This window comes from Rhinatrema bivittatum, chromosome 1 (genome assembly GCF_901001135.1).
Source record: "Rhinatrema bivittatum chromosome 1, aRhiBiv1.1, whole genome shotgun sequence".
Lineage (NCBI taxonomy): Eukaryota > Metazoa > Chordata > Amphibia > Gymnophiona > Rhinatrematidae > Rhinatrema > Rhinatrema bivittatum.
Window position 1 is genome coordinate 622882176 of NC_042615.1, and position 14069 is coordinate 622896244.

Consider the following 14069-nt stretch of genomic DNA (forward strand, 5'->3'; position numbering starts at 1 on the left):
AAAGTTAAATAAGACTTCAATAGTGGACAAATACAGTAGATTTCCGATCTGCTGAGATGCCGATCAGTTCACAAGCTGTGCGCTGGGCCTTTGTGCTCAAGCTGATGTCTATAGCTGCACGACTAGTTACTTGGAAGATTTTCTGTTTTTAACATTAATTGAATGAACATCTTCTTTTTCACATTGTTATATACATAGCCCCTGAAGCAGCACACATTGTATGGGCGAAACCTGGCCCGAGTCGGACATTGGTTTTTACCGTTTATAATTAAAGCATTTCTTGACACCGATCTAATTTCGATTGGTCGCATTCTATGTGTAAGTCTGCTTTGAAAACTGGTGAACCTTCTGCATGTACAAATAGCACTGCTTCTTTCTGGGGTATATTCTTATATAAAATCATAAGGTACCAAAATGATGTCCTGAGTGTAAAGTACTATATTCTTAAGATGCACACTGATATCAGTAGAATGTCTAGCATGGCCTTCTCTTTTATAATTAAGTCAGCATTTATTCACTTTATTAAACAGTTTGTTATCTTCAAGGTTCTTTGCAATTGGGAAGTCTGTGAATTTGATGGGTTAAATTTATCCAGTTACAGGGTCTAGGTTTTAAATGCGGAAGATTTACCTAACTGAAACCTGATTTGATCTGGTAATACATAGACCCTGATGTCCTTCTAAACAAAAGCATCTTTTTCAAACAGTGTCTGTGTCACCCATCTCTTTTCTTTACTGCACAGTCACTCAAGCTATAATTCAGTCTTCTTTGCTTCCAAGGTATAAAACAATACCTCTTAAAAATGCAGATGCCAGGGAACATGAGGCATTAGCCTGTAATTTATGACACTCATCTTGTTCTTATTTGCATGCCTCAAGTTTCAAAAGGACAAACCCAGGAGATTCCCCTCAACTCCTTATCGGGGGCCTCTTGCCTATAATATGCTGCACAGATGGACTCAAGGGAGTCTATTGGTGCCAAATACCTCCATGGATGGATTAATTCATAGCACATGCCTAGGATCCAAAGTCATGAAGGGACCTGCAGATCTGTCAAGTCTTCATTAATTGGTGGGAGTCTCTCATATTAGAGTGGGGAAACACCTACCAGATATGGTACACTTGGGGCCAGAGCAGGGTTTTCAACCAATGATTTTATTTAAGGGAGGCTAGCATCCAACCAAACCTTTAAACCCTTGATAGAATAGCCAGTAATCCACCAACCACCTACCTCCTTATTGGTAGATGCTCCTTCTCTTCCTTTAGATGGCTCCAATCTTTCTACTGCCTTCCCCCAACTCTTATGTCCTCCCACCTCAGCTTGGCTCTATGTAGTAGTCTCCAACTTGGCTTTCCTGGAGTGTCATCAGGGAAGTTGAAGGAACTAGTCCTTGGTCTAGCAGCTTTGGCAACAGCTTGCGAGTGAGCAATGGAAATGAGCTGACCCAAGCTCACAGGCCCCACAGTAAGTCCTGCTCCCTCCTTGCTTCTGTGTGGGGGGCAGTGCCTCTGAGCGTGCATTGGCTCAGTCCCTGTTCTCATTCATAACCTGCTGCCATGCTACCACCAAACCTTGGGCTGGTGACATCAGCTTCCTCTGGGCTGTTTCAGGTGAGATGAGCTGGGAGGAGTTGCCTGGGGAGGGAAGAGAGGTAAGCTGGGGTGGAGTGACCTGGCCTGAGTAGAGTGGAGATCTATAAGCAGTGGAGGGGTGAATTTGGGTCAGAGGGGGAGGAAAGAAATAAGGATCTAAGGGGGTAGGAGGGATGTGGCCACAAATGTATGTTTGCCTAGTGTTCAGCAAAGGGTTGTGCCGAAATCTGAATAGCTTCTATGCTTTATTAACCCTTCAACAACCTGCAGCTCCTGAAAGAAACAAGAATCACAGGGCTAGATGAACACAAAATGTGGAAAGCTCTGTAGTTTATGTGCATGCCTTAAAAGGAAACAAAGGGGTTCAGAAGACTCCTGAAGGGCAAAAGTTGTGGATTATTAAAACCGTCACATTCATGATACCCCCAGGATCATATTAATTTCTTGATCTTTCAACAAAGAGTGAACTCACTAATGTTTCTATTGCAGGTCTTCCTAGTTTCATTCATTGTCATTTAAAGATATGGAATCTGGTAAGGAAACATAAAGGCTAATGACTATGTTGATTATGATTATTATCATTTTACAGATAAAATTAAAGGAGATATTTGAAACTCCCACTGAGATCAGCTTGGTTCTGGAACTGGTCACTGGAGGTGAACTGTTTGACAGGTTAGTGCCATACGGAACCACAAAAAAAAAAACGGAGCCCTATGACACAATCTCTGCCTCAAATTCATAATCAAATGTTCCCTTAATAATCCAAGAAGGTATTTGAAGATTCAGTCCTAATAATTTTTAGTGTCCAGAATGGGTGACTTTAAAGGGACACAATTTATTAGGGTTGATCAAAGGGGAATGGCAATGGCAAATATATATACAAACTGGAGCATTAAATACTCATTAGCATCTCAAAAGGAATTGATTATGCAGGAGTGAATTCTGTTCCTTCACTTTACAGTTTGAAGCTCTTTGTAAAGAGATGTTAATAAGTGTGGTGTGGTGCGCCCCGGTCCTAAAACTTTCCAAATATAGCCTTTATTTCATCTGCTATTGGAATTCATGGCTACATCGGGGAGCTGTAGGGCCATCCTGAATCTTATGGGGCTCCCTGGGTTTTACGGCAGGGAGGAAGACTTACTTCGAGGCCCATAGGCTTTGGACTTCAAAGATAACCTTCTAGTAAAATAACCACACAGCCACACAGATTTTGAGGTTGCTCCACAAATATAATATTACTGAGGTACTTGTTAAATGGTCATGAACTGACAAAATGTACATATTTTTCTGGCCCACTGAGACTCTGCTTCTCTCGGCTGTGAGCAGGTTGGGCACTGCTCGTGGCCCATTGAATCTCTACTCCTCTCAGCCGTGAGTGGGATGGACTCCGCTTGCAGCCCCATATGGCTGCTCTTTGCCGCCCCCTAATGGCTGGCACCCTAAGCGACCGCCTAGTTCACCTATTGGGATGTGCCAGCCTTGACTAAAACAGACACATAGGGACACAATAGAGACATTGACTTCCTCAGATGTTACTAAATATACTTTCTTCTTGTTACTGCATATTTTATTGTTCATTCCCTTTTCTGACTTCTTACTCCTCTCATAATTCCTCAGACATCAAAGCAAACAAATGTAATGGCTGGAAGGCACCCAAGCCAGGTCTATCCTTTCTTTTCTTTTCTCCTCCCTGCAAGTCATATCTATTTATAGCACTGTCAGCAAACACTGATGTTATAATCCAATTAACAATGTGCTTGTATATTCAGACATCACCCTTAGTTCATTTTCCACTGACTCTATTTTCCCCAGCAGACCTGCTAAATTGGTTTCCTGTGTCTGAGGTTGCAAATGTATAGCAGAAGTTAATGCTGCTAATGAAGAAGCAGCCCAAATATTATCCAGGGTACTGGTGGATGATTTGATTACAGGGATTCAGGAGACCAAGTTAATAACCAAACCAGAGGTCAGAGAAGGATTCGGGGTGTTTACCCCCAGACTTTGAGTCTTGCATTACATTCCCCAGACAAAGAGCCTTTCTCACTCAAGCTCCTCTCCACAGCGCCTCTCAGAGCTGCCTACAGTCTCTCTGGCCCTGATTGCTTCCCCTCCTTTACCTGTTGGCTCCTTCTGCTGATGCTGCTCTTTCCACCAATCCGACATCTGTCGGTGTCCCCACTTACAAAGTGCTAGGTGTGTGCATTCGTTTCCTACGTATATGTAATCCGCAACGTATAGGGCCATATTCGTTGTATTTGTGGGGAAGCGAAACGTATCGCGATTCCCCACGAATACAACAAATCTTCGCCGAATTATTCGGCCGTCTAAAGAGGCGAATTTAAACAAAACCCCCACCCTCCTGACCCTCCCAAGACTTACCAAAAGTCCCTGTTGGTCCAGCGGGGGGTACGGGAGCCATCTCCTGCACTCACACCCTCGGCTGCCGGTATTCAAAATGGCGCCGATAGCCTTTGACCTTCTATGTCACAGGGGCTACCGGTGCCATTGGTCAGCCCCTGTCACATGGTAGGAGCACAAGGGCGCCGGCCATCCATGTAAAGGCAAGATAAAGAGATACATTTCAGAACCCCAGGTACCTGCCTAGCTCCATCAGTCCTGTATGGAGAATTTACTGTGCAGTAAATACCTTAATGCAGTAACAACGCATGGTATTTTAAATACCACATGTTATTTCACTCTCGATAGTGCAGGTATGGTAATGAGCTGCTTTGCATGAAAAACAGCTCATTACTAGGCAATCTGATGTAAATAAAATAAAACGATTTGCCCGAAAAATTGCAGGCCGTGTTATTTTTCAGGAAAGTTAGCTAAAACTCTGGAGCTGTAGCTTAACTTTCCCCAGGAACATCAAAATGCCCCCTCACCATGATCCCCCCCAGTGTAGAAAAAAGCCCAGGGATCTGGTGAAACGCCCTGTCGTTCCCCTCCCCCCCCCGCCACCAACCTGAGGCAACTTAATAGTGGAAAGTTAATAATTAAAAAAAAACAATAAACAAACAGCAGAGGCTGTGGTGCAGTCACCTCCCCTCCCTTCCAATCCCCCGCCCCATTTTTGAAAATTCCCCATAGACCTATGACCCCACTCCCTCAGGTCAGTGACGCCCTTTTTCCATTCTAGGTTCCCCGAGCTCAGCCTTTGCTGTACCTTTAAAATCCCTGGTAGTTTAGTGGGGCATGGGGTAATCCCAAGGATCTGGGCCTGGCACCAGCACTTACACGGTGGTGCCCCTATTATGTGATGGGGCTAAAGTATAAATGCGGCTGGATATTCACTATAGTGAAAGGGACGGCACCAGGTCCAGAGCCTAGGGACGTTCTGGGCCCCACTAGGTCACCAGGGATTTTTAATATTCTGCAAGGGGAGGGGGCATAAGGGGAAGGGATCGGAAGAAAAAAGGTTTTGCCAGCTTGGGTGGTGGTGGTGGTGGGGGGGGGGATTTTAAAAAATTCAGCAGGGTTTGGAAAGGAGGGGAAGGGCCTGTGCTGCAACTTCTTTATCTCTTTTTTTTTTTAATTTCCACTATTACAGCAACCTCGGGGAGGATGGGGGTGGGGAGTGGGCTCTACACCGGAGGAGGTCGTGGTGAGGGCTGTTCGAGCCCTTTGACGAGATGGTGGCCCATGGTTGTGGGGCCCTCGCTGCACGATCTCCTCAGGGCCAGCAAAGCAGTGCCATTTTTCCCTGCAGGGAAAATGACCATAGAATTCAGTAAGCTGCAGAACGGAGTATTACAGTTTTTTCCGAATCCTCTGGTATTTTCTCCTCTGGGAAAAATACCAAATGGAGCTCCTTGTAGGCATGGCTTCTTACCGAGATGTTGGACTATCTTCATTCTAAGGGTGTGTGCACGAATGGGGGATTTGGAGAAGAAAACAATTAGATCATTGCTAGAAAGTTATTTTTTTCTTTTAGGATGAGCAACAATTAAACCCTTTTGTAGCAGGGTAAGGTCTGAAACTGATATCAAACTTTGTGTGGGAAGAATAAAAATTAAATCAGCTGTATTTGAATGACGTAGTTCAGAAAAAATCACTTACATTTTTGGATGCGTAGGCTTCTAAACTCAAAGCACAATGCTTCGCAGAGTGCTAAGATTAGCTGTGGTCAGGATCTACAATGGCTAGGATTAATGAAACCTCTGAGTGCAAATTTACTATTAGGGTAGTGGGAAATTGTGTTCATTCCATGAATTCACACCTTCTGCACAAAAATAAAACAGTATCTATGGTGTTCCTCTGGAGCTTAATGTCTGTTCAGTCTGGCCTTCTTTGGACCTTACCATAGTAAGCAATGCCAACAGCAAGCTGAAATGTATCATTGAGGGCAAGTCTGAGAAGAAAAACAAGAAGCTCCACCCAGAATTAAGGAACCTCTTCTAATAATATATAACAACATTTTTTTAGTTATGACATGCCTTTCCAATTGTGACCCTGCTTGCCTGTCACTAGTATTTTTGTTCTGTTTCATCTTCTAGAGGGTCCTTGCCTTATCCCCCCACCTTTTTGTGGAATGTGTCTGAGAGATAGAGCTGTCCCCCTGGAGCATGTGATCTTGCTCTTTTGCCATCCCCCAGGTGGACAGACCAGATGGTGGTGATGGTCATTGCCTCTCTTCAAGAAAGGAGTTTGGAAGGTGGAAGGTGGAAGATTTTGGAAGACTTTGCTATTGCTGTGGAGTTGAACAGTTCCTGAAGGAAAGGAACCCAAACCCCCATGTCTGGAAGGGCTGATTTCTAAATCTCTTTTGCCTTTGCTCATAGGGGCGGATTTTCAGAGCCCTGCTCGCCTAAATCCGCCCAAAACCGGGCGGATTTAGGTGAGCAGGGCCCTGCGCACCGGGAAGCCTATTTTACATAGGCCTACCGGCGCGCGCAGAGCCCCGGGACTCGCGTAAGTCCCGGGGTTCTCCGAGGGGGGCGTGTCGGGGGCATGTCGGGGGCATGTCGGGGGCGGGCCCGGTCGTCGTGGCGTTTCGGGGGCGTGTCGGCAGCGTTTTGGGGGCGGGTACGGGGGCGTGGCTACGGCCTGGGGCGGTCCGGGGGCGTGGCCGCGCCCTCCGTACCCGCCCCCAGGTCGCTGCCCGGCGCGCAGGAGGCCCGCTCGCGCGCGGGGATTTAGGCCTCCCTCTGGGAGGCCTCTGGGAGGCGTAAATCCCCAGAGAAAGGTAAGGGGGAGGTGTAGACAGGGCCGGGCGGGTGGGTTAGGTAGAGGAAGGGAGGGGAAGGTGAGGGGAGGGCGTTAGAGGATTCCCTCCAAGGCCGCTCCGATTTCGGAGCGGCCTTGGAGGGAACGGGGGTAGGCTGCGCGGCTCGGCGCGCGCCGGCTATACAAAATCCATAGCTTTGCGCGCGCCGATCCAGGTTTTTAGCAGATACACGCGGCTCCGCGCGTATCTGCTAAAATCCAGCGTACTTTTGTTTGCGCCTGGAGCGCAAACAAAAGTAGGCTATTCGCGCTCCTTTTAAAATCCGCCCCATAGTCAACAGCTGGGGTCAAGACGGTGAAGATTAGTGAGATCTCAGACATTGCTGAGAGAGTTTTTGGATTTATCTATTCTTGTGAGGTTAGTTTTGAAAAAAGGGTTTTCTTTTCTCTCTTCCAGCCCTTGTTTGTGCTGGAATTACACAGAGAGTACCCTGCTCTTCAAGGGGAGAAGGGATCATGGAAGTGGATGCTGGAGTAGGGACAAGAAGATTATCTAGGAGGAGTGTCATGGATAAAGAGACAATGGTTTTTCTAACTTTGATTTTAATAATGCTATTTCTCATTTTCTCAATATTGGCTTGTATTTTGATTTTCAAGCTCCAGTACACTTTTTATTTTGAATACCATTATTGGACTCTGCGATTTTTTTTTCTTATTCTTGGACTTTGAGACATTGTAAGTGGAATGTGTGTGGTGTGTGTGTTTTTTTTTTTTTTAATACATTTTTTCTCCTGGAGGACTCCCCTGCCCAGTGATTAGAAGCTGTGGAGTGAGACTTAAACAGAGAAACCATATCATGACTGCACTCAGGGTCAATAGGGTTATCCTCCTCCTCCCCATTGTAGATCCCAGTTTCAACTAGCAAGCCAAACAGTGGTCCCACTACACAATAAATACTCAAGGCAAGGTAAGAACATAAGAACATAAGAAAATGCCATACTGGGTCAGATCAAGGGTCTATCAAGCCCAGCATCCTGTTTCCAAACATAGTACAAAATCAATACAATAAAAACACAAAAACATAAAATAATCCACCAACAATAAATTCTAAAAAATATGTTCTAATAAATAACAACCTAAAAGCAGATAGATACCCCACAAGAAAAATGACCTTCAAATAAAGATCTAATCTGTTTCCACAGCAACTTTCTCATTCACAAACATCCTTAGAATCATAGCTTTCTGCGAGAGCTGGGGAATGTTTCAGAGACGAACTAGAGGAAGCTGACAGAGGAGAAAGAAGATTGGTGTTTGAAGGAAGGGAGGAAACAGGGCTGCCATGCCAGCCATTAGGGGGCGGCAAAGAGCAGCCATGTGGGGCTGTGAGTGGAGCCCATCACACTCACGGCCGAGAGAAGCAGAGGGATTTTGTGTGTGTACAAGAGAGCAATGGTTTTAGTGAGAGAAAGGGAGGGAGTCTGTGTAAGGGTGGAAGTATAAATGAGACAAGGATCCTAAATGTGTGTAAGAGAGGGAGCCTAATCTGAGTGAATGAGGTCAGGGCTGGAGCTGGGGCCTGGACTGGTGGTGGGGGGGGGGGAGGGGTTTAGGTTCAAGGCAGAAGGTTCACCCAGGGTACCTAATACCCTTGCACCAGCCTTGGGAAGAAGGGAATAAAAAGTCTTGGAGTAAGGTAGAAAGGAATAAGACAGGGTGGTCTTAAATTACACTAATTCAAAAAGCATTTCTGCAAGAAGTGTTCAGAGTCTCATGTCAGTCTATGAGCTATGCTCACATGCTACCAGTCTCATTTGTAAGACTTCAAACTGGGAAAAAAAGCTAAGACAGAAACAGAAATAAATTAACTTCTTTTCCTTCCATGTTTGATTTACACGTACATAGAGCAGTACCACAGATTCTGTCTCCTGTCACATCATAAATCTAATAGTAATATTACAAAGAATGCTTCCAAATACTTTCAGAAGGATTGCAGAGAGCTTTGAATTGAGAATTTCAAATACAAAGAATCTATGTCAGTTCGAGTCAATAGGTATAGAGGTACATTGTAATGAGCTCCAATGAAAGCAGAATGAATTAAATACATAAAAAAAACCAGATAAAAACAAGGTGAGCTGTTTATAGATTTTTTTATATCAACTTGGAGACTGCCTACTCCTAACAAAAATCTTTACATTTCAACATGTGAGTGTGATCCAGCTTGGGGATATTACAGCTAGAAATAGAATACCACTTTTCCTAGTCTTATTCATGAATTTCTTTGCTTGCATAATCTTAATTTCCATAATGGCACAAAACAATTCCCTAACACCTCTGGCAAGATGTGTTTCAAATAAACAGATGTCAGTCTTGCTGTCTTCAGAACTATTTTGCTTAGTAATGCATGTTTGTTTCTTATGTGATAATAGTGTTACTTATACTTATTGTATACTGTTTTCATATTGTTATATTGTTTTTAGAATTATGTATGTTTTACTAATTAAGTTTAATTTATTGTTTTAAGTGCGTTATTGTAAACTGATGTTATGGATTTCTGATACGTCGGTATATAAAAAGGACTAAACTATAAACTAAACTATACTAGATATTAGGGGTGTGAATCGTGTGATCGATCGTCTTAACGATGGATTTTGGCTGGGGGGGAGGGAAATCTGATCGTCGTGGTTTTTTTTTTTTTTTTTAAATCATTAAAAATCGTAAATCGGGGGAGGGCGGGAAAACCGGCACACCAAAAAAACCCTAAAACCCACCCCAAACCTTTAAAACAAATCCCCCACCCTCTCGAACCCCCCCAAAATGTTTTAAATTACCTGGGGTCCAGTGGGGGGGGTCCCGACGCGATCTCCAGCTCTCTGGCCACGGCTGCATTGAGAAATGGCGCCGGTGGCCCTTTGCCCTTATCATGTGACAGGGCAAAGGTAGCGCCGGCGCCATTTTGGTTCCTGGCTCCAGACGTCACACGTGCAGGAGATCGCCCCCGGACCCTTGCTGGACCCCCAGTGACTTTTGGCCAGCTTGGGGGGGCCTCCTGACCCCACAAGACTTGCTAAAAGTCCAGCGGGGGTCCGGGAGTGACCTCCTGCACGCGGGCCGTATTGCCAATCTTCAAAATGGCGCCGGCACTACCTTTGCCCTCACTATGTCATATGGGCGACCGTCGCCCATATGACATAGTGAGGGCAAAGGTAGTGCTGGCGCCATGTCCATCACAGACCCCTACAAAGTCTGTGTAATGTGTCTAGGTCGCGAGCACGATGTCTTGACCTGCACCAAATGTGCCCTGATGACACCAAAAGGTCGCAAGGCCAGAATGGAGAAGATGGAACTTCTCTTCCGTGCTCAAACCCCGACTCCGTCCATTGCATCAACATCGTTGAACCGGCACCATCAACTTCGCGCCAGCATCGACCACCGACTGGTGACTGTTTGGCATCGACGACATCTCGGCCTTTGACACCCTCTACTCCCCCTCAGGACTGACGGGATCGTAGAGACAAACATTGCCATTGACACCGTAAGTCTCGGACCATCGAGGGAACAAAATCATTGACCTCACCATCGTCCAAGCCGCCGTCGAAGAAACCCCATCCAGAAAAGGCACCAACCTTTTTGGCGATCGGGTCACCGAGGCAACCCTCACCCGACAAGGGATCGGGAGCCGCGACTCCGTCTTTAATGGTGGTCCCCCCGGCTATGCCTCTGCCTCCTTCTTCTGTTCCGGAGCCAGGGCTGCTTGCTCCAGGTCTCCAAGAAGAACTGGACTGGATGGTTCAGGAGGCCATCGACAAGGTGATGCAATGACTCCAGGTTCCTCCGGCACTGACACCGGTACCGATTGCGGAACCATCCACTGACCCGATTCCGGCAGCGTTGGCACCGCTGCTCTCCAGGATGGAAGCGCTCATTGTCGCTTCTAGCGGAAGACCTGGGGTCAGTGTCCGGATGTACGAGCTCCCCGCCGTATCTAAATAGAACCCCTGTGCTCAGGGTATTATGCTTCCGCACTGGTTCCCAAAAGTCGCCGGGATCTCTTCTGACCACGGTTAAGCTAGGTCGTCCGGTCTCTGGTTGCCACGCGGCAGAAGAGAGAAAAAAAGGAAAACAGCGTAAATTTAAAGTTTAGGTTAAACTGATAGTGTCTTCACCGTCTGGAAGTGCTAAGCCCACTCCGGTTGGACTAGCGTGGCGTCCACAAGAATAGAACAAGTCTGTACCGCGTTAGAACACAGTCTAACTCTCAGGAGGAGCTTGGTTGAAGAAAACTTTTGGCTGCTTCTGGAGATTGAAAAGTGTGCACCTTACCCTCTTTCCATATCTTTAATATCGCAGGGTATTGAAGAGCAAATCTCGTATCAGACTCCACTAACTGGGAGCAGATTGCTGAGTATTGCCGCCGCAGCTGAGACACACGAACAGAGTAGTCTTCCGTGAGCCGAATCGAGACATTATTGTATGAAAGGCCCTTAAGTTGCCGCGATGCAGACCAGATTTTCTGTTTGTGGGCATAATTCAATATTTTAGCGATAGCAATCCTTGGGCGCGAGTCAGTAGCTCGTTTGGGGCCGACCCTGTGAGCCCTTTCCACCACTAGAGTCCCTTTGAGCTCTGGGAGCCCTACTGCGTCTGGAAGCCATGTTTCCAGGAAGTCTGCTAGGCCCTTATCGTCGACCCCTTCAGGGAGTCCGAGAAAGCGGAGATTAGCCCTCCGGGACCTATTTTCTAGGTCGTCGAGTTTCTCCTGGTATTCTTTAATGATTGCATCATGCGTTTTTATTTTTTGTGCTCCCGCGGCCATATCGTCCTCTACTGCGCTTACCCGAGTCTCCACGTGGTCAAGTCGGGGCCCCAGGACCGTTAGCGCCTCACTCACTCCGGATAGTTTTTCGTGTATGCCGGCAAGTTTTTCGTCGAGAGCAGCAGCTATCACATCTCGTAATGTGTCCACAGTGAGCGCACTGGGTAAAGCCTGATCTGACTCGCCGTTTGCCGTTTCCGCCGCCATCTTGCTTGCCCCTGTTTTCCCCTTGTCCTTTTCTTTTTTTTTTAATTTATATTTTATTAAATTTTCAGCAGTTTTTACACTTCATGAAAAAGAAAGAAATTAGTGACTTAATGTGACAGCATAATTCTGATATCATTCTCATAATATCAACTTCAAGATTAAATTAAACATAATCATTCAATTCACATACCACTAAACCCCATAACTGGAGGAGATGATTACTTCATAATATATTTAACATATAATTATAACAATAATACCAGGAGTGAGGTTTAATACTTTTTCTAATTGGCTCATGTCTCTGATGCAGAAACTTGACTTTTATCTAATATAAAAGTTTCCAATTGAGTTGGATCTAAAAATCCATATCTCTTTCCTTTATAATTCAATAAACACAGAGAGGGAAATTTCAGAAAAAATGTAGCGCCTATTGCTAACACTCTAGGCTTTAGGGTCAAAAAGATCCTCCTCCTTACCTGAGTGGCACGAGCCACATCAGGAAAGATTTGGACCCGATGTCCACAGAATAATATATCTTTTACTGCAAAGAATTTTTTAAACAGTTTTTCTTTTTCCTGTTCCGCTATAAACGAAACTATCAAGGTAGCTCTGCTATTAATCAGGCCTATCGAATCTTCAAGAAAGGTCGATAGGCCTGGTGAGGAAGATAGTTCCTTTTCAACTTGTCCCCTAGAATTTCTAGGGGACTTTTTCTGCAAATAATAAATATTGGAAAGTTTAGGAATTTCCTCCTCTTCATATAGCAGGTTTTCCTTAAGAAATTTCTTAAACAACTCCCAAGATGAGAGAAGTCGCGTTACAGGAAAATTTATAATCCTTAAGTTCTTTAGTTTAAATAAATTTTCCATATATTCCAAATCTTTGTGGATGGTCAAACTATCCCTAATAAAGGCATTTCCAGAATTTTGTATTAATTGTAACTTATTAGTGACCACCAACATGTCTTTCTCACATTTCTCTATTTTCTTTCCTTGAGATTCAATAGACATCTTATTTTCTTTAATAACAGATAACAAAGAATCATTCATTTTAATAATATTCCCATCAAGTTTCATTATCATTTTCCCCAAATCCTCTAAGGTTAGATTTCCCTGAACACTTCCAGGAGGAAAACTAACCTTAATACCCAGAGATTCTTTCTCTAAAACAACTGAAATAATATTATTCTCAGTCCAAGTGGGTTCAGCCTTATTCCTCAGGCTGATATCCTCTTAGTCTAATCCTACCGGGTTTCCAGCTGAGTTCATCGATGTTATTCCAGCTGGCTGTAGGGGAGACTGTGGGCCATCGCCAGGACTTAAGGAAGCAAAGGACGCTGCTCCCATACTGTCCTCTCTTGGCGGTTCTGCCATCCTCACCACATGCTGATCCATTGGTCCTACGCTGGGGTGATGGCTTGGAGAAGAAGTTAAGATCCGGGCCTTCCTCTTTCTCCCCATTAAGGGGGGAAAGTGTCCACCAAGAAAAACAAAAGAATAACAACCAGAGTTTACCGGCCTACGGCCTTCTCCGGCCTAAGCCGGCCCAAGCCGCGCGCCCCTTTGGCGCGTGCAGCTTAGGCGTGGCGCCAGCGGCAGCGGGGCGCCGCACCTCTTCAGATTTTAAACGGAGGACTGGGGGATGTCGGACTGACGTCACAAGACGGTGACCACTCGCCGCAGCTGTTTCACCCACCGGCACCGTATCCCTGAGAAGGAGCGGACCTTCTCCTCACTGCTCCTTTGCGTCTCCTCTCCTCCCCTTGTCCTTTTCTTTTTCTTTTCGGACGCTTTTGGAGGCCATGGATTGCGGCAATTTTTTCATATACTGGACAATAGACATGTGCCAGTATCCCAGCCTCGCAATAGAGTCTTAAGAAGCCGGAGCGTTAGTCAAAGCCGATAATTAGCAAGCGGGGAGCTCGGAGCTGAAGCGAAACGCGTCCTCCTCAGCACATCACCCCACGTGACCCCCCCCCCCCATTTTTTTTAATTCTTCTGAGAGAATTTTTTGGTGGAGATGTGGAAGTCAACTGAAATCTAGATTCAGGAGGAGAGAGGATATAGGGTGGACGCCACACAGAAGATCTGAGGGAGAGAAAATAATTGAATGGAGTGCATTTCTCTCACCAAGTCTTGCTGAGTACCTTCACACAGTGACCTCAGTGTATAATGTCTAGACCAAATCTCTGCAAGTATGAAAATGGAAAAACAATTTGTACTGGCCATGCATTGCCCTGGATAAAAAAGGTGCCCACCTTTAGCTTCAGCACTAGGACTAATGACCATGAT

The 14069-nt window shown here is 45.5% G+C and overlaps 1 protein-coding gene across 2 annotated transcripts in view; it reads left to right on the top strand.

Moving 5' to 3' along the window:
- Positions 1-14069, top strand: part of CAMK4 (calcium/calmodulin dependent protein kinase IV) — a 618142-nt gene that overhangs the window by 414600 nt on the left and 189473 nt on the right. For both annotated transcript variants that reach the window (XM_029571711.1, XM_029571716.1), the window contains one exon: positions 2182-2264. In XM_029571711.1, coding sequence (XP_029427571.1) covers positions 2182-2264 — 83 coding nt within the window. The remainder of the gene's footprint in view (positions 1-2181; positions 2265-14069) is intronic.